The sequence below is a fragment of the Sarcophilus harrisii genome, chromosome 3, assembly GCF_902635505.1.
Source record: "Sarcophilus harrisii chromosome 3, mSarHar1.11, whole genome shotgun sequence".
In the NCBI taxonomy this organism is placed as follows: Eukaryota; Metazoa; Chordata; class Mammalia; order Dasyuromorphia; family Dasyuridae; genus Sarcophilus; species Sarcophilus harrisii.
This window is the reverse complement of record NC_045428.1, coordinates 551,552,712-551,572,919: the sequence shown is the minus strand read 5'-3', so window position 1 is coordinate 551,572,919 and position 20,208 is coordinate 551,552,712. Positions and strand designations below refer to the sequence as shown.

At 38.4% G+C, this 20,208-nt stretch overlaps 1 protein-coding gene across 18 annotated transcripts in view; it reads right to left on the bottom strand.

The window, feature by feature from the left end:
• Positions 1-20,208, bottom strand: part of PUM1 (pumilio RNA binding family member 1) — a 169,758-nt gene that overhangs the window by 20,962 nt on the left and 128,588 nt on the right. For 11 of the 18 annotated variants that reach the window (XM_031962392.1, XM_031962393.1, XM_031962389.1 and 8 more), the window contains 6 exons: positions 19,601-19,897; positions 17,904-18,140; positions 13,149-13,416; positions 11,587-11,716; positions 8,784-8,918; positions 7,093-7,230 (listed from right to left, as the gene is read on the bottom strand). In XM_031962392.1, the coding sequence (XP_031818252.1) occupies positions 7,093-7,230; positions 8,784-8,918; positions 11,587-11,716; positions 13,149-13,416; positions 17,904-18,140; positions 19,601-19,897 (1,205 nt within the window). The remainder of the gene's footprint in view (positions 1-7,092; positions 7,231-8,783; positions 8,919-11,586; positions 11,717-13,148; positions 13,417-17,903; positions 18,141-19,600; positions 19,898-20,208) is intronic. The other 7 variants (XM_031962381.1, XM_031962391.1, XM_031962398.1 and 4 more) reach the window with 3 other exon arrangements.

Genomic DNA, 20,208 nt, shown 5'->3' with positions numbered 1-20,208 from the left:
CCACCACCACAATTGCTGGGGATAGTCATCATGCAGGTGTGATTCTGGTATGAGACCTGTGTTCTCTGACTAGATCAGAGGAAACAGAAAATAAAGAGATGATTCTTAGCCAGAAAAGTACCAAACAAGATAGATCCAATTGACGGGATCTGGGACAAACAGGCAGAAAGATTGCAGACACCTTTTTGTGAGAGTATGCACTATCAACAATATAGAAATGTGGAAGCCAATATTCCAACAGAGAGAACAGCTTGACCTGAGAGGATTACTGCTGTTTATCACCACTGTTAGAAGACCCTAGAGATCAGGTACTGTCTTTGTCTCTCCGGAACTTAGCCCAATGTCCAGGCATTGTCCAGGAGACACTTACTTGCTAACTTCTAGTGATTAGCAAAAGTTTTAGTTGCTTCCCTACTATCTACTTTCTCTTGGCCAGTATTCCATAACTACATTACCTGACTTCCATGAAGGAGATGGAACCACAGAATTCCCATAGCACTCTATGGAGGGTTACTACAGAAACATATGAATTGAGTCCTGAGGGACGCAGAGTTCAGATTACAGGACACCCAAACACTTCCCCCCTCCCTTATCAGGAGGTTCATTCTTGCCTAGATGGTGGAACTCTGAAAAAAAAGGAAAAAAAAAAAAAAAAAAGGGAGGGGGGGGGGGCGCCTGGTGCCTGCTGTTAGCCGAGCACAAAACTGAGGTAAGATTATTGACACAGAGTTGCATGACTTGAGTTCTTGAGACCTTTCAAAAGCATAGATAAGAGAGAAATATCCCAGCTTCTTTCATCAAATGTCTGGTCTCCAATTCCAGTCACATAACACTTGGAGAAAACAAGCTGGAAGAGATCCCAACTTATCTGCTCCTGGTAGTCTTCTGATCTGTTGGAATTGCTATTCCAGGCTTTGGGAACTGTTGTGATGTCAAATTTCAAACAGTGGGATCGTGGATAAACAATTCTTTCCCCAAAAATGTACATTCTTTTTCCCAGTTTGAATAACCTCTATGAAGAGTGCATGAAACACCAGAAAAATGCCAAGGAAGGTACCAGTTAGTGGAAAAAATACATCACTTCCTCAAGAAAGGGATTTTGTGGGTCTAAGTTTGCTAGTACCAGAGCTGTGACGAACTGGTCTTTTCTAATTTCTAAAAGGACTCTTTAGTAGCAAAATAACCCCCCAAGCCTTTAGTTACTTGAGAAGATGAGATAAAAGGAAAAGTCGGGGGCAAAAAGTCCAAGTTAACACTGGCAAATCACAGAAAATGATGGTAGTTTTTTGTGGTCAATGGGCAATTCTCAAGACAGAACTGCCTCCTTCATGGGGCCATCCATATCCTGTTCTTATGTCTGCATATATTATGTGCTCTTAGAAACTGTGTTTCTGGCTCAAGTGGTAGGAGACAGTTTATAACAGGTGACAGTGTCTGAGAGAAAACTAGTATGTCCCCAAGATACACTATTATTTCCCTCCCAGTAATCCAGTAGGCTTTTAACAAAAACAAAACAAAACCAAAAACCAAACCTAAAACAAACAAAAAACCCCCATAAGAGCTCAGAGTCTTGCACCCAATCCACAGTTTTTCTTTCTTTCTTTGCTGAGGTAATTGGGGATAAGTGACTTGCCCAGGGTCACACAGCTAGGAAGTGTTAAGACCAGACTTGAATTCAGGGCCTCCTGACTTCAGGACTGGTGCTCTATCCACTGCACCATCTAGCTGCCCCACAACCATACCATTTCTAATGCATATGAAAACCCATCTTCCTTTTCTCCACTTCCTGGAAGAGGACTGCCTGATACAGAACAACAGTTACAATGGCAAAGAACTGAATCAGTCCAAGGAGACCCACTAGGGAGGACAGGTGTATTCAAATGACAGATTTTTCTGTAAGTTTTTCTTGATCCTGATCCTGCAGATGGAAGTAAAGGGGAACTATAGTTCTTCAACCTTGCTGGCAATAGAGATGATTTCAGAAGCAGTTTGGCAAATGGGTCCTTGCCATTCAAGGAATGGGACCAACTGCTTGTTTATACAAAGAAATGCCCGACATTCTGAGGGAAACATTTGATCCCGTGAACAAGTAAAAATCTGGATGAGTGGGTGATGTGCTCCATACCTTGGTACTGGTCAGGACACAGCCACTACTAGTGACCACCATGACAAATTTGTGCCCATTTTGGCCATGCCCCCAAATTTGGAGGACATTAAGTGTAACCAAGTTGCCTGAGGAAGTAATTTCTGATAGTTCCAGGTTGAAGGGAAGGAATGAAGAGAGTGATTTTATATTTGTGTGAGAATTGAGGGAAGAATTTGACTTTTCTTGTAGCTGGCCCTCTTCCCCATAGTATCCTGCTATGTCTCTGCCACTTTAGGCCTTTCCTTGCACTAAAGAATGGACTGAGAAAACTACAATACAAAACTACAATATCAGCACACTGGCTCCATAAGGGGTTGGATCTGTTCATTCTGTGTCCACAAGGGCTATCATTCTGCCACCTACTGAGATCAGGTTCTTTACGTAAAATTGGGAAAGTAAACTTCAATAGGTTTGTCATCTGAGGTAGGTGTTGAGTTCAATGCTACATTTAATAACCCCTAAGAGGGTCTCCATCACTTCTATCCTTGCTAGCTCCTCTTAAGCTGGCTGCTAGAAAATCTATCGACCAATCTTCCAGAACGCAGAGCCGGCATGAAGAAGGTCCTGTTATATTCAACATGGGAATGCCAATTCAGGGAAAACCAGTATGGGTCTTCACTGGTAATTTCTATATGAAAGAGCAAAAGCCTCCAAGCACTCTTAAAGAAGGCTTCAAAATCTGGGAATGGCCCAGAAAGGGTATCTCAAGCAAGGGTGGGCACAAAGAAAACCTTCCAAGACTTTGGGGTCAGAGAGGAGTTATGAATGGGCATGAAATCAGCAAGATTCTCAAGGGTAGCCAGCAAACCACTCACTCCAACAATGAAGACCCAGCTGCATTAGTGGCAATCCCTCCTCTTTGAGCACAACAGTCAAGGCCCTCAAGTTTCCAGTTTCAATTAAAGTATGGCCCAGTTCCGGCTCCACAGTGATCTCTTAGACTTACAATCTTGAACAACCACTGGGGAAAAATCCTCGTCTCATTGCTAGGAGAGAAAGGATGGCCAGAAACAGGACAAGTTAGCATGGGCACATGCAGTTCTGATGTTTAGAGCTGAGCCCAGTCCATGGAATTGGCTTTCCCCTGATGTTCTTGGGGATGGGGGAAGGAAGGGCAGCCAGGAAGCACAGTTAGATGGCAGGTGGCTGCTGCTTTACAGCTATGTCAGGGACTCAGGTCAATGAGCTAAAGAGATAGAATGTGATAGGGGAGAGAAGAGTCAAAATGAGAAATTCCTAAGATTCAGACGGAGTGGAGAGAGAGGTCATTAAGAGGCAGAATCCACATCTGATTAGTAAATGAAGAATAAAGAGCTGAGTGAGACAAAAGTCTGGGTTCAAGTCATCTCCACATACAAACAAGAAACCTCTCATGGGTGTATGTGAATTTTTGCCTAAAGATTTATCATTTACTATCTTTATTAACTCCTGTTCAATATACATGGAAATAAAAAAAATTACAAATCACGAACTAGAATATTTCCTCTGCTGCAACTATCATAGTTACCACTTTTTGAATAAGTGGGCACAAGTGCATTCATGAAATCTTATACACTAAAAAGTTAAATCAGAAGAATCCTATGAATTGTCTTAAAACATCTAATAACCTCCCATACTCTTCTACATAGCCACAGTCACGGCTGTAATAACTTGGACTCATTTCTCTTCATTTGTACCATTACAAACATTTTTGAAAAAATCTGGATTGGAGAATTTTTTTATTTAACTAATTAAAATTCTCAAATATTATTAGACTCCCAGATCCCAATGAATTAAAAAATATATATACAGATAAGGGAATTTCATTGTAGTTTAAATAAATAATTATTTTTCTAAAATAATTTTAACCAATTTCATGTAGCAAGAAATATCATAATATATGAATGTTACAATTGACAACTGATCCAGATATACTTAAAATGTTTAAGCAAGTCAAGACTTGGGGGGGAGGGGAGAGGAGGAGAAACACCTATGGATGAGACTTGCCAAGGTTGATATTGCAGTGGGGAACTGCACATGAAAGAAGTTTCCCCAATTTGATAACATCTCCCTCCCCGCCAAAAAAAAAAAAAAAAAAAAAAAAAAATTCAATACAAACACACTAGACTCTCCCAAAATTGCTTAAAAATATTAACTGTTGGGATTTTTCCATATAACTACACAGATGCTAGTTTCATGGTACCATTTCTTTGGTATATAAGGATAATTTCAAATAACTGTTTTTAAAATGTGAATGACAAAGAATTATATTTGTCTGAAAAAGCAATGTAATAGCAATTACTAACATTTATATAGGAAATATTCTGTGCAGGCACCATGCTAAGCACTTGAAACTCACAACAATTTTGCAAAGTAGATTGTATTATTATCTTCAATTTAAAGGTGAAGAAATGGAGGCAGGTAAGAGGTTTAAAAATGACCTGCTTTGGGTCACACAGCTAGTGTTGGAAGCTGGATTTGAACTCAGATCCTCCTTGACTAAGCCTAGCAGACTACCCACAGAACCACACATTAGAGGGTTGCAGTACTTTCAAGCACATTAAAATATTTTGTCAGGAGGGAGGATTTTGGGAAGATAGCAGAGTAAATTGGCAAATTTCAAGCTCTCTCAGATTTCCCCCACAAATAGAATAAATTTGTGCCTCAGGGCCCGGAGAAAATTAAGAAGGCTTAGGACAGAACTGCAGAAGATCAGAAGAAAGCCCCCATGTGAATAACCCTAAATTCATGCAAATACCTCTAGGCTAGCTGGGTATGGCTGAATCCTCAGCAGAAACTTTCACCTAACAGATTGTGGAGTCAGGGAAGACTGAGGCAAACTCCTCTAATCAGGACTCCTAACTAGACCCAGCTGTGCTGCAGGGACAGCACCCAGTGAGTGTAGAGGTAGTGGGACAGGAATGTTAATGGCTGCTGGCACTTGCTGGAGGGGGAAGCTCTTGATTTGGAGTGCCAAGTCAGAGGTGAAAGCTGAGGTGAAGCTAGAGGCACCATTCCCCCCACCCCAGAATTAAAGAAGCTTATACTAATGCCTCTTATTTAAAAAAAAAAAAAGATGACCCTGCAAAGAATAAAGAACCCCACCATAGAAACTTACTATGGGAACAGGGAAGACCAGGGTTCATCTTCAGAGGAGGACATTGAAGTAAAAAGACTTTCTACCGCAAAGAGTAAATGGCTCCCTACCCAGAGAGAATTTATAGAAGAACTCAAAAAAGAATTTAAAAATCAAATGAGAGACATTAAGGAAAAACTAAAAAAAATAAATAAATAAATAAATAATATCCAAGAAAAACAAGAAGATTATGAAAAAAAAGTTGACCAACTTAAAAAAAGAGGTACAAAGTTTCAAGGATCAAAATAACTTTTTGACAATTAAAATTGGGCAAGGAGAAGCCAGTAAAGCTATGAGAGACCAAGAAATTGCAAAACAGAATATAAAGAATGAAAAAATTGAACAGAATGTGAAACATCTTATAAGAAAAACAACAGATCAGGAGAATAGATCAAGAAGAGATATATGTAAGGATAATTGGAGTGCCAAAAGTTGTGATCCAAAAAAAAAAAAAGCATAATGATGCAAGAATAATCCAAGAAAACTGTCCTAAAGTGATAGAACATGAGGGGAAAGTAGAAATAGAAAAAAATTGACTGATCAGCACCTCAACGAAATCCTTTCTGGATTGGAACAATATTACCAAATGTCAAATCCTCCAGATCAAAGAGAAAATTTTGCAAGAGACAAGGAAAAAACAATTCAAATGTGCTGGAGTTACAATTAGAATTGTACAAGACTCCACAATAAAAGACCGCCGGTCCTGAAATCACATCTACCAACAATCAAAAGAACTAGCCCTGCAGCCAAAAATATCATATCCAGCAAAATTATCTAGAATAATGAATAAGGGGGGAAAAGGACATGCAAGGAACTTGAAGATTTTCAGGGCTTTCCATCAACCAAACCTGAATTTAATAGAAGACTTAATATGTAAAAATCAAGATCAATTTCAAGGAACTCAACATGGACAAATTGTTTGATTTTTTTTTTTTAAACATGGAAATGTATGTCATATGTTTAAGATTGCCACCCATAATAGGATAGCTCAAAAGAAAAGATCACATTATATAAATAAGGTACAGAGGAAAAATAGACAAAGAGGTATTAGATGGGGGAGGTGTTGTAATTCTGAAAACCTACTCATATCAGGAATGGGTTAAACAGGTCAAACAGCAATGGGTTAAACATATATATCATGAAGGGTATAGTACCCTCCAAAATCATAAAGAAATAAAGGGGTAAGGACGGGTAGATGGGGAAGCAAAGGGTGAGCGAAGAAGACAAGGGAGGGATCCATGGGTGGGGGAGACTAAGTAATAGCAAGGCAAATTAAGGAGGAGAAATAAAGCAAAGAGTCAACAGGAATAGGAAAGTTTTGTGGAAAGAGAGATTCTGTGTGTGTGTGTGTGTGTGTGTGTGTGTGTGTGTGTGTGTGTCTATAAACATATATATATATATATATATATATATATATATATATATATATATATATATATATATCCTTTCTTAACTATAGCCTGCTTGGTGGGAAGGAGGGAATGAAAGGGTGGAAAAAAGATGAGCACAGAGAACAATTTACAAGAAAGTTTAAAAAAAAAAAGATGCACACTTATGGATATAATTTCTTTTACTAATATATAATATAATTTCTCGAACTGGCAATTTGTTCTTATATATTTTGAATCCTTCCTAATGTTGTTCTGTTGGGTACATGACAATGTTCTCTTTTCTTTTACATTCTGTTTCTCTTTTTTCTTTATTCTTATTGTTTTTTTATAAAATAAATTTTAAAAAATACATTTTGTTGGAATCCACACTTTCCATCTCATGCATAACAAAAACTACAAATAAGTCTCAGAGCTTCAATGGTTTCTCTTCTGTCACTTACCTGTCCCTTAAATGCATCAATGATAAACTGGAGGGACTGAGGTTGCACACATTCGATACACTTCTGAACCACATGATTACCATTCTGGTCTTTTACACATTTCAGGACATGGCCATCTAACTCCCGTACCATCTCATTCTATTGGAGAGAAAGAGAAAGAAAGCACCACCAGAATCACAGCTGGAAAACAGCGACACAGTATCATAACACAGACAAACATTGAAAAACTGTGGAATCAAAATAAAAAATTACGACAACGTATGAAGATGAAATGCTTTACAAGTTAAAGTCATATTACCTAATTTAATATGGCAGCTTAAATATTAATGATTAATCCTCTTATACAAGTGAGAAAATAAGAGGCCTAGCCTTGGAAAGAACCTGCCAGGAGTTTTACAGCTAATGGAAATGAAGGGGCTCAAACCTCAGTCTTCTGCGTCCAATTCCAATCTGCTTTCTACACTGCTGAATGCTTCCCTCCCCACCATTCAAGCTTAAAGGTAGTAAATATCATTAAATTTCTCCCTTAATGGTCTGAGAACAAGGAAGGTAAAAATCACTGTAAGATGCTCCAACTGAAGAACAAAAAGCTGGGGTGTCCCTGGAAGTATTTCTGGCATAACACAGCAGTGCAAAATCTCTTCCAGCAATACCCAGAGGGAGGCACCTGGAACCAGAAGACAGGCCTCTAGTGCACATTTAAAAAAAAAAAAAAAAAAAAAGGCACAGAAGGTTGGGGGAGGAGAGGAGGAGAAGGGAGAAAGCATGGCATCTTTAAAGAAAGATGGTAAGGGGTAGAAGAGACTGGAAGGGTCTGGAGGGGACGAATCAGAAACATGTCCCCTGATGTGCATCCATGATTCCAGGCAACTTGGAACAGGAAGAATGTTTAGGGAAAGCTTTGATTAAGATATTAAGTACACAGAGATGAAGAGATCAGAGTGAACTTGAAATGAATAGAGCAAAAGGCACTTAATGGGTTAAAAAAATTTACTAATGGGAAACCTGGAAACCAGGTAAAATTTTGCAGGTTTATGGAACAGGCAGAGGGATTAAATACGTATCTCAAAAAAATAATAATAATAAATCATATATATGTATGTATGTATGTAATATGTGTATGTATACTGGAAAATTTTAATGAGATTTGAAACTAAGGAAAATTGAAAAGGGAAGATGAGAGACTAGATTTCATTTTTAATTTGATTACCTCAGCAATAAGCATAGTTCCTTATGATTAAATAGTTAATAAATGCTTATTAAATTTCACTGAAATTTAAGAAATTAAGTTTGCAAGTTGAGATGCTTAGAAGGATAGATCAACACAAGAAGGATATTATGAAAATCTCCTGAAATTCTACTATTTAAAATTAACTTCCAACTAATAAAACCATCTGTATTGAAAAGATTTATGTTGATTTCTAGCTCACACATCTAAAACTGAAGTAGACCTCAGAGTTCATCTGTCCAGTCCTCAAATTTTAAAGATGAGAAAACTAAGATCTAGAAAGGGTGCATAAAATGTTGAAAGAGCAGGTGATTTAAAACTTATTAAAATACTTTGTGGCAACATCCATAGATGCAAAACAAAAAGAGTGAAAGAAGACGGAAGGAGACTAATTCACACAGTTGATTATGAATTACACAGTGGAACATCAAACATCAAGAAAAAAGTTAAAATGGAAACTTACAATTACCTGCTGGTCTGGGGGAATAAACTCAAGGGCTTTCTGGATGACCCGACAGCCATACATCTGCAGAGCCAAGGACAAGACATGCCCTCGGATCCTTTCTGCCAAAGCCAGCTTCTGTTCGAGGCTGCCAAACTAGAAAACAATCACAAGAACCAGGGTTGCTAGCAAAAACAAAGCTCAAAAAGAAAACAATAACAAAAAACCCAGTCCTATACTTCTTATAGGTTCATTTTCTAGATTTTTACCATTGGATCTTCTATCTTTAAATAAGTTTTATTAAAATAACTAACTTTAAGGGGGTTTAATTGAGGCAAGAAACTAAAAGAAATGGCCTTTTAAACCAAAGAGCCTAATTACTTCCACGTTTTTAGAAGAAATCACTGTCATCACCGTCATGGACATTTATATGCCCTTAAAATGCTTACATGTTTACAACATATTGTTTAATCTGGTCTGTGACAAGCTTTGAGGTAGATATCTTCAGTATTTTTTAGGAACTCCAAGAGTGAAAACTCTCTGCACCAAGTTAACCTGCAACTTACTTATAAACTTAATCACTTTTGACAGTTATTTGGGGGACTGAGAAGGGACTTACAAATAGTCACAAAGCCAGCATGTGTCCAAATGAAGACTGGATTCCTCCAAAGCTGACCTGCTAGCTGGTATGTCACACTCCTTCTCTATTAGAAGTATTAATAACTCCATTTTACAAGTGAAGAAACAGTGAATTTCCCATAACTGCACAACTAACTAAACAAAGGAGTTGGCTTTTAAGCTCAAATCCTTCCTAAGTTTGGCTCTTATATTGTACCACACTCAGATGGATAAGTCTCTTTAATGATCACAGCTATTCTCTCTTAATCAAAGATTATTAGTTAAGGATAGCAGGGATGGAACCTCTACATCTCTGGCTTGTTAAATCTTACTTTTCTAGTTTTGTTAATTTCAAGTAAATAACCAGCCCAACATATATTTAAATATCATACAGAACATCATATGTACCAGGCACCATGCTAAGTGATGGGGATACAAATAGGGGCAAAAGGCAGTCCCTGCCCTGAATGAAGACTGAAAGAAGCATGAAGGAGAAGTCCAGAAGACTGAAGATGGGACAGGGAGGAAGAGATGGCTGGTCTGGGCCCTCCTTACAAGGAGTTTCTCAAAGATGCTCTCTAACCTCCAATCAGAGAAGATGGGATTCAGCAGTAAAAGACAATGACAAGATGTGAATTATCCAAGACAGTGAATTCTTAATTCACAAAATACTTTGATGAAACAGAACTCTGAACTCATCTAAACCTTCCCATCTATCGATTTTAAATGAGCTTAAAACACTCAAAAGTAAAATGCAAATCACAGCCTTCTAATAAAAAAGGAAGATGGGACTGTATGATTTAAAATGAAATAAAGCATAGAACAAAATGCCACCAAAAACAAGAATGATGACTCCTAGACCACTACAGACAAGCTTGACAACAGTCCACTTATTTGCACTACTAACTTTATCATGGATTTACCTTATCTCTTAAATTATATTTTAGACTAAGTTTCTCAGGGGAAAGACCACATCACACACTTCATAAATTCCAAATTATAGCAATTAGTGTCTTACATTGAACTGAACTGAGATAATGAATCTCCTCTTTTCTGGTTAAATGGAGAGTCCTTTGGCAACTATGAAAAAGAATATTATCCTCACTTTATAGATAAGAGAACTGAAACTTAAAGTTGGATGGATTTCCCTTGGTGAATAATAATCTTGATTAAATACTCGAATTGGTTCCTTTGAGAAAGGTTAGGGAATCAGCATTCTTAGGGGACCCTTTTAAAACAAAACATACCTCAATCTGTTCAGAAGGCATTACCTGGACTTTTGGGGAAAATGCCTAAAGAACACTTTCAGAAGAGTGATTCTTCTATTAATGATTCTTTCTTCCTTCACATGGGACATGTGATCATTTCATTTTCATTTTTCCCCTCCCCTTACCCCATCCTCCACCAATTGAGATAACAGGAAATACGGTACCCATTGTACTGCATGAGTTCTCTGGAACTGTCGTGTATCACTGTGTTGATGAGGAGTTACTAAGTCACAGTTTAATTACCTTTACAAAATTGCTAATACTGTGTAAATGTGTCTCCTGGTTCTACTCACTTTGTGTATCATTTTATTTATACTGTAACTAGGTTCATCCATTCCTTAATTGAGGGGCATCCCCTTGATTTTCCCTACCACAAAAAAGAGCTGCTATAAATATTTTTGCATATGTGGGTTCTTCTCCTTTTTCTTTCATATCATGAGTATACAGAACTACTAGTGGTATTGCTGAGTCAAAAGGCATACAAAATTTCATAGCTCTTTTCCAATTATTCTTTACAATAGTTGAGCCAATTCATAACGCCACTAACAGTTTATTAGTGTATCTGCTTTTCCCACAGAAACCCCAGCATAAATCAGATGAGTATGAAGCAGTACCCCAGATTTGTTTTAATTTGGATTTCTCTGATTAGCAACAATTTGGGATATTTTTATGACTATTTCGTGCCCATTTCTAAAGGCAGCCTCTACTATGTTTAAAAAAGATAGCTGGTTATTTATCATCTCTGTAAGCAATTTAACAATATGGAAGAGAAACACCTAACTTTATGACAATAGACTCACTAAAGGGAGGTGTGGAAGGGACAGAAAAGGTAAATCAAAATGAAACACATCATGAAAAAATTCACCAAGAAGATCTTTTTCTGTCATTGGAGGACTTAGAACAACAAACACTACTATGCAAAGAGTGATCTTACTTACTTCAAAGAACTTCTGAATTACATAGTTTCCAAAGACATCAACCATTAACTGGTAAGCAGCCTGTAGAATTTCATTGAAGACAAGTTGGCGTTCAGCTGGTGTGGCACGTTCCAGCTTTAGCTGAATGAATCTGAAAATGAATGGATAAAAACAAGGAGATCATTTCAGATGGATATGAAGATTCGAATTTATACTATTATGCTTAGTCTCACACTTGATGTTACAAGCTATCATAAAATATGGCAGAAATCAATTAGGATGAAGATTTAATAGAAATGACTGTAATGACTTCTTTTTAAATACATGTCCATGGGAATAAAGAAAACAGGTCCTGACTTTTCCACACATAAAAATAAGACTGGAGCATTCAAAAACATCTCCCCTAGGAACTACAAAAATTCTATCTTTAAAAAAAAGACAAAAAGACAAAATTCTCTGAGAAAGAGACAGCAGCTTTGTCTTATTGAACCAGATCAAGCAAAGACTCAAGGGAAGAAAATGCAAAGCCTGTTACTTGTCTGTATCATCAAAGTGTTTTTGTCTTTGCCACTATCACAAAAGTACTGAAGGACCAAATAACAGGAATAACAAAAAGTCCAAACTTATTTAATCCTTTTAAAACTGCTCGTACCACTTGGCTTTTTTCAGCAATGAAATGATTCAGGCCAATTCCAATAGACTTGTAATGGACAGAGCAATTTGCATCCAGAGAGAGAATTGTGGGAAGTGAATGTGGATCACAACAGAGTATTTTCACCTTTTTTGTGGTTGTTTGCTCACTTGTTTTTTCCTTTCTTACTTTTTGATCTGATTTTTCTTGCACAGCATGATAAATGTGGAAATATGTTTAGTAGAATTGCACAAGTTTAACATATATTGGATAACCTGCTGTCTAGGGGAGGAAATGGGGGGAAAATTTGGAACCCAAGGTTTTGCAAGGGTGAATGTTGAAAATTACTTTTGAAAACAAAAAGTTATTATTAAAAAAAAATAGAAAAAAATTAAATTGGTACTACCCTTGGGCCCTAATCTCAGACATTGCCATCACTAAAACACAAAATTATGAAGGGGGAAAAATAGCAAAATTAGAAAGGTGTTTTATCTGTAGCCACCCAAAAATACCCATGCCCTAATGTGATTGGAGATCCAAGTTTTTAAAATGTTTATAGGACTAGCTATATGTGCATTATTTGACCTATCTTCAATTATATTAAACTGTGGTCACTGAAAGATGGCTTCAGTCACTGAGAGCTCTGTTCATCCAGAAAACAAACAAAATAGGCTTTAAAAGCACTTCTATGATAGTTCCTTTTCATCAGCTTTGCACTGACTGTCCTCAGAAGAAAGCCTTCCCCCCCCAAGCAAAAAAAAAAAAAAAAAAAAAAAAAAAAAAACACATATACATATACATATATATATATATATATATATATATATATATATATGAATATGATAAATCTGGAAAAATTTCAGTACAGTTTTAATCACCTTGACAATATAGCTATATATTAAGTTACAAAGTGTAACCAGAACATTCAGTTTCTACTATTTAAAATCCTCACCTGGACCCATGCTGGTCTTGGGAAAATTCCATGATGTGTCCTGCAATCTCACGCAGCTGTAAGTTGGGGTAGCGGTTATTACGGAAGTCCTCTAAAAGCCTGCTCCGGCCGGAGGGCATGACATCTGACAAGCCATAGCGAATGCGTGAAGAAGGGAACAGGGCACTACTAGGGCTAAACAGGCTAGATGCACTGCTTGCACTCCGGTACTTAGCTTCGGCTCCAGGAGCCGCAGAGATGTATCTTCCACTGCCATTGGTGAGCCCGCCTATTGGTCAGAACAGAAATAGTGAAAGAACCATCTCATCGGGTCTCATAAGAGGGGTCAAGGAAAGGGGGTGGAGGGAACAATGCAGAAAATGAGACTCTCTGTTGAGGGAATAAACTTAAGCTAGCTAACAGAACTTGTATCTCTCTTCCAGCATCTCTACCAAATTAATTTCCTACTGTCCAATTTTTCCTAGGTAAAAGAAATGGCAAACTATGTTGTTGCTATCTTCACTGAGATGTATTCACCATTGATAACTGAACTGTTATTAGTTAATATAATAGTTAGCCCCAATGAACTGAAAACGATCATTCCCTTCTACATTATGTAAACTTTTATCAGACAGTCTCTCTTTGCCTTCCAGCTCTAAATCACTGACCCTGACTCAAAAACAGCAAGGAGGAATACAATCAGTGCAAAAAGCCTTGAGCTAAATCAAATGGAGGATTATGAGGAGAGGGAGATAAAGATAAAGATATAGACATAGATGAGCTAACCAAATGTTTTCTTGTCATGACACATGAGTAGCTCCACAGTACCCACATAAAAATTGTTTTTGCTCTGCTGATAATGCTTAAATGTAACAACTGCAAAGGGTGGATGATACATGAGGTGCTTTTCTGATGAAAAACAGCTAAAGTGACCCAAGGTATCATAAACTAATACACTCTAATCAATGAAATGATAGATAATTATCATGAGGACAGTAGAATTACTCATAAATTATGGTACAGAACAGCTTAAATAACCCATTTTGACACCTGTTCTGGTCTATAGCTTCTTATTTCACTTAGAAGGCATTACAACTGATAGGACTTCACAGACCAGGAAAGTGGACAATAATGTCAATTATGCCTCTTACATTTGGCTCATATCTCATGGCCAATTATTTTACTGTCCTTCAAACTCCTTACTACATACATGAAAACTTTGGATAAGGCAAGTTGTGGTGGGATTCAGAACATATGATCCAAACCGAGATACAAAAGTCTTATGGTTTTCCTCTAAATTTTCATAACTTTAATTTTGAAAATTTTTCTTTCAAACAATCACAACTTTTAAAAACCATGAGACAGGGTATATTGCTCGGTTTAGGGTTGGATCATTCAAAATAATACCTATACATACTAACAATTAAGCTTCTCTGAATTTCTAACTGGATTTTTACTTCCTCCTTTAGGCATTGTGATAATCAAGCTTTCAGGTCACAGGCAAAGATTAAGTAGTTTCATGATTTATGTTCCTATATTACTTTTCATCATGAGATGAAGAAACTAAAGCTTTAACACAATGCCAGTGAGACAACCGTTTCATCCCTTATGCCATCACCAACATGTGAATAGACAACTCAGTAGACAGTGAGTGCAATGGAGGATAAGAAAATAAGCTCCTCAAGTCCATATCCCTAACTCGAGATTATCATATCATTTGTTTTAAGATGGGAAATGTAAGAAAGCAAGGAATAAATACTAGAGAGACCAAATTAAAGCTCAAATACTATTTGTTCTTTTAATAAAGGGTCCAAGGTAGTCTTAAAACTAAATAACAACTTCACACCAGCTCATTTCTGCCTGTATCCCACCAAAATGAAACCCCAAGGACTTACTGGGTTAACTTGGTAGTACAATGAATCTGAAAACTGTGGCTGAAAAGCTGGGTTTGACAGGCTAGGTCTCTAAGCTCTCTGCTGGATTTCCTGACATGCTCATTCTGTCAATACTCATAATTTCAGCTCAACTGCATTTGGAAGCCAATTCTAAAATTTATGACTTATAGCATTCTTCTTTTTTCCTTCTATTTTAATGGCTAACCATTATTCACTGAGTTCAAAGGATTATTAGAAGATACCCAGCATAACCTCAGAATTTTATACCAGAGAAAACTGAGTCCCAGAAAGGTTAAGAAAAGGTTAAATTTTACTTTTCTTTAAAATTACCTTGATTTTTTGTATATACTTCTAAATGTACATGTTGTCTTCCTCAGGTAGACTGTAAGCCTCTCCAAGGGAAAGATAGCTGAGCATTTTTCTTTGTGTTCTCAGGACCCAACACGCAAAAAGCATATAATAAATGTATTTTATTACCTAAGATCACATGGGTAGTATCAGAAAAAGGATTTGAATCCAGGGGCCGATTCCTGACCCAGTCACTTTCCACTGTGCCAGAATCAAAGCTGAAATACTAATCAGAAATCAGTCATGCCGAGTTTGCAGTCAGTTCTAATACTCGCCAATTTTGCTTCAGTAAGGAATTATTTCTTTTGGTCACTGACAATGTCATCAAATATAACCACTTAATTTTAATTCTGAAACTAAATTGAATAAGGAGGTCCGGTAGCCATCTGGCACATTCACATGAGAAGATGAAGAAAACAAGCTGCAGTCAAAAGAAAAACAATTTCCCATAATCCCCTGCTTGGAAGATGAAAGCAGAAAAAAGAAGAAGAATATGGAATCCAATGCAGGAAACAGAAGATACAGGGAAGAATGCCCTAGCCTAGCCGACCATGCCCACCTACAGTGCCACCATCCCCTGTTTAGCTCCCACAAAGGCGGTAAAAAGACCAAAGAGACAACTGCAAACAAAGGAGCCAGCTTTGGGGAAAGGGAGAGATGTCCCTGTCCTCCCTGCCTCTCATATGGATCAGGGAGCAGCTCTCTCCTGGATGGAAGCGATGAAATGTCCATTACCCTCTTAAGGGCATCTTGAGGAGAAGGACAGTCCAAGTGAACTGAAGAGGAGTAAAGAAGGTCAGAAGGTAAAGGAGAGTGGCACGGGACTTTCCCACAATCTCCACCTGCTCCCTGAGACTAGGGTATCATTCTTTTAACATCAGTCACCTCCTAGTGATGCTATATGGCTATGAGTCCCCAAACCTGAAGATCTCAGAAGAATAAAAAAAAGATGACCCAAAGAACGATACAGAGAAACAGGGTAGGTTCAAAGGTGGATGCAATATATTATGATCTGCATACCAGAATTAGTGGGAAAGAAATGTTTAAATGGAAAGCAAGCAAGTCACATAGAGAATTCGAGGAATAACAGATGGGCTGTGGGAGAACTACACTAGCAATATTAAAAATCTGAAAGAAAGAACTCCAGGACAGTAAGCAATTCCTCTATGGAGGATGAATAGAAGAAAATGACCAAAAATCCCACAGGATGAGAAAGCAATGAAGAACTGCAATCTGTGCTAGTGGGGGGAATGGAGAGCCCACACAGCTCTAAATAAAATTAGCTCCCAAACGTGACACTCCACTATATGAATCAGAATGTCTTACAAAGGATAAGATAGTTTATGTAACTATTTGAAGAAACCTAGATGGGACAGTGATATGACACTGGACTGGAGTCAGGAGGACTTGAGTTCAAATTTAGCCTCAGACACTTACTAGCTGGGTGACTCTGGGCAAGTCATTTAACCCTGTTTGCCTGAAAGAGCATCTATCGTGCAGGGTGGTTGTGAGGATAAAATGAGAATTTCGTAATGTCCTTTGCAAACCTGCTAAGTCCTTAAAGAACTTGTATATGCTCATTGTCACTTTACCATTTTTACTCATTCTAAACTTTTCAAGCATAAAGTAGTATTCTTTATTTCTAGCATACAGAGAAATTCGCTGAGATAACACATTTTTCTTCTATCCATACTATCCCTGTCCTGAATATAGACATCAACCCTAACCCAATCTTGGGCTTATATGTTTAAGACTTTCTCATTTGGCCTTGAGACTCCTTGTTTTATGAACTATCCACATAGATCCTTCAACTCCCCTATTAGGAAATGGGATCATACACAAAGAAAAGAAGTAAACAAGCACGCAATAGGCACCTGCTATGTCCCATAGCATTAAGCTCTTTAAAAATTCTATCTTATTTGATCCTTACAACCCTGGGAAGTAGAGGATATTATCTTACAGTTGAGGAAACTGAGGCAAACCGAGGTGAGATGACTTGCCCAGAGTCACACAACTGCTAAGTGTCTGAGGCCAGATTTCCATTCAGGGCTTCCTGACTCCAGGCCCAGCAATCTCTGTTCACTGTGCCACCTTGCTAAAAAAAACAAAAACAAAAACCAATGTGTGAGCCATCAAAGTATCCTTCAGCCATTTGTGTGGTAAGAGCTAGAAGAAGCAAAGATATTTATTGAGCAAGGAGACCAGGCTTCCAACTGTAGCCCTACCTATTCCTTTTGAGATTTCCTAGCCATAAAGTTGCCAGATGAGATATCTGCATTGGACAATGTGGGGCTTTAAAGAATAATGGAGATCATTTCCCACTAATGCACTTCCCAAATCTATAAACTCCAGTATCAAATTCTGATACTAGATAACAAATTCGAAATAATCAGGAACCCAAAGTATACAGCAACAGGGCCAAGTCTACAGGTATAGAGCTGACCCTCTTATGGAATCAAGTGGCTATAATTGCACCTGCAAAGTATTTCTGAGATGTGCAAGAGAACAAGATAGGGCTAATAACAGCTCTTACCCAGGTTCAGACTTGAAGAAGATCCATGTGAAGAGAGAGAAGGAGGTGGTGTCTGGGAATGCCCTGGCCCCTGACTAGGGAGAGGCATTCCCACAGGTCCAGGAGAGGAAGAAAAGCCAAGGCCATTATAAAAACTGTGTCCAATGGGGGTCAAACTGCTGGATGTTCTCTTATATAGGTCACTGCTGCCAGTCAGGGAGTCTCGGCGGGAGCCACTACCAGTATTTGAGTTTGCCACTAAAATAGAATTGAAACAATGTATATTAGAGCAGCCCTGGGGCTTTAAGAACAAAGCCAATGACATGCTTCTAAAACAAGGTACATTATAACCTGGTCTGGATCCTCCCCTTCTATACCCTCTGCCCACCTGGCACCAGGGACAGCATAAAGAGTAGTACCGAATGCCAAGAGAAAGGAGAGCTGACAACACCTAGCTGCTCAAAACACCACATTCCCATGAAACAGCCTGCCTAGAAGCCGGCCAGCTGGTACGGTGGAAAGAGAAAACCCTCCTGGACAAATACGGACTCAACGGAGCAAAAACCACAGAAGAGGAGAAAGGTGTGGCTCAGCCTCTTGTAGATTCTAAGCAGCAACATTACTGTTCTCCATAGGATGGCTGGGCAATATTAAAAACACTGTACGACAGGGGATTTTCCCTCCATATGGTCATGATTGGTCATGATAGAGATTTAGGAAGCAGGTTCTCCGATCCCTAGATAATCACAGGATGGGCTATTGAGCACTTACTGATACTTTGTCCCAGACAGAACTAACTCCCTCTTCCTCAGGCGTTCCCAATGACCACAACGCATCTCACCTAGTTGGATAACCTCCTGCTTCGCATATTCCCCAATTCCATGGACATTATAAGCACCTCAGTGTAAAAACTCCTTCCACTTTGCCAGAACAGCCACCTGTCAACTAAGACATGACAATCCAAGGACCATTCTTCACCATCAAGGCCCTTGCAGATTTACATGTGGTTGAGGTAGTTTGGGTCTGTTTTCCCCACTAAATAATGTCAACTATTTAGAAAAGCACCTTCTTTCCTGTAGCTGGAATAAGTTCTATGAATTGGTACTAAATGATCTATGATCGATCTAGAATGAAACAACTAAATGGTGAGAGGAGTAGTAGTATTAGTAGTAGTAAAGCAGCAATAGCAGCAGCAACAGCTAGTGGTGGTGGTGGTGGTGGAGTAGCAGTAGTAGTAGTAGTAGTAGTAGTAGTAGTAGCAGGGGTAGCAGTTAGCCTTCATATAACCCTTCAGGCTTTACAAAAGGCTTTACATGTTATTTCATCTGTGATCCTTACCACAACCCCATCAGGGAGGCACCAGTATTATTCTCATTTAACAGATAAGCAAAGTGAGGCTGAGAGAGTAAGTGATTTACCCAGTGATGACACTTAGCTAATAACTGTCTAAAGCTGGATTTGAACTCAGGACTTCCTGGCTCTACGTCAGATACTGTACCACTTGCTCAGGTAATCTGAAGTAAAGTTCTATCTTTATAACCAGGAGAAGAAGATCCATCATATTTCAGAGTGAGTGGTTGATTATCTTGGACTTTCTTTTCTAGTGAAGTCAAACTTTCAATGACTTTGATCAAGACAGGCTCATGCAATACTTCCAGGGCTCCATCAAGACTAGAACACGACATTCACTTGAAAGGCACCTCAAGCATGATTGCTACCTGCGGTTCCAAATCCTCCGAGGGCTGATCCCAAAGTGGCTCCAAGAGAGCTGCTGCTCCCAAATCCAAGGGAAGTGTTGGCAGGCTGGGCAGAGCCTTGAGAAAAAAGGGAGCTGCTCTGTGAGTTGCTGCTCAGAGAGCTGTTGCCATAAAATGAATTGGATGCCAAGTTGTTGTTGGGCTGCTGCTGGGGCTGGGGTTGAGGCTGCTGAGTTCCTAATGGGCGGAATGGTCCATTTGTTGTGCCTGCAAGACCACCAGCTGCACCATTAGCAGAGGCTGCGGCGGCTGCAACAGCTACAAACAAGAAAATCAAACATAGTGGATTAGGGCAATGGGGTCTAAATCCCAAAATCCTTTCCCCCCCCCCTTAGAAAGCAATTACAAAGAGATCATGTTATTTTAGGACATAATCTAACACATAAAGCAATAACAAAATAAATAATATAAATAATAACATAATAATATAAATAATAAAAAATAAATAATATAAATAATAACAAAATAAATAAAACACGAGACTTTTGAGAACATCTAATCCAATCCACTTCTCTACAGATAAGGCCCAAAGAGAAAGGACTGACTCAAGATCACAGAGCCACAATTTA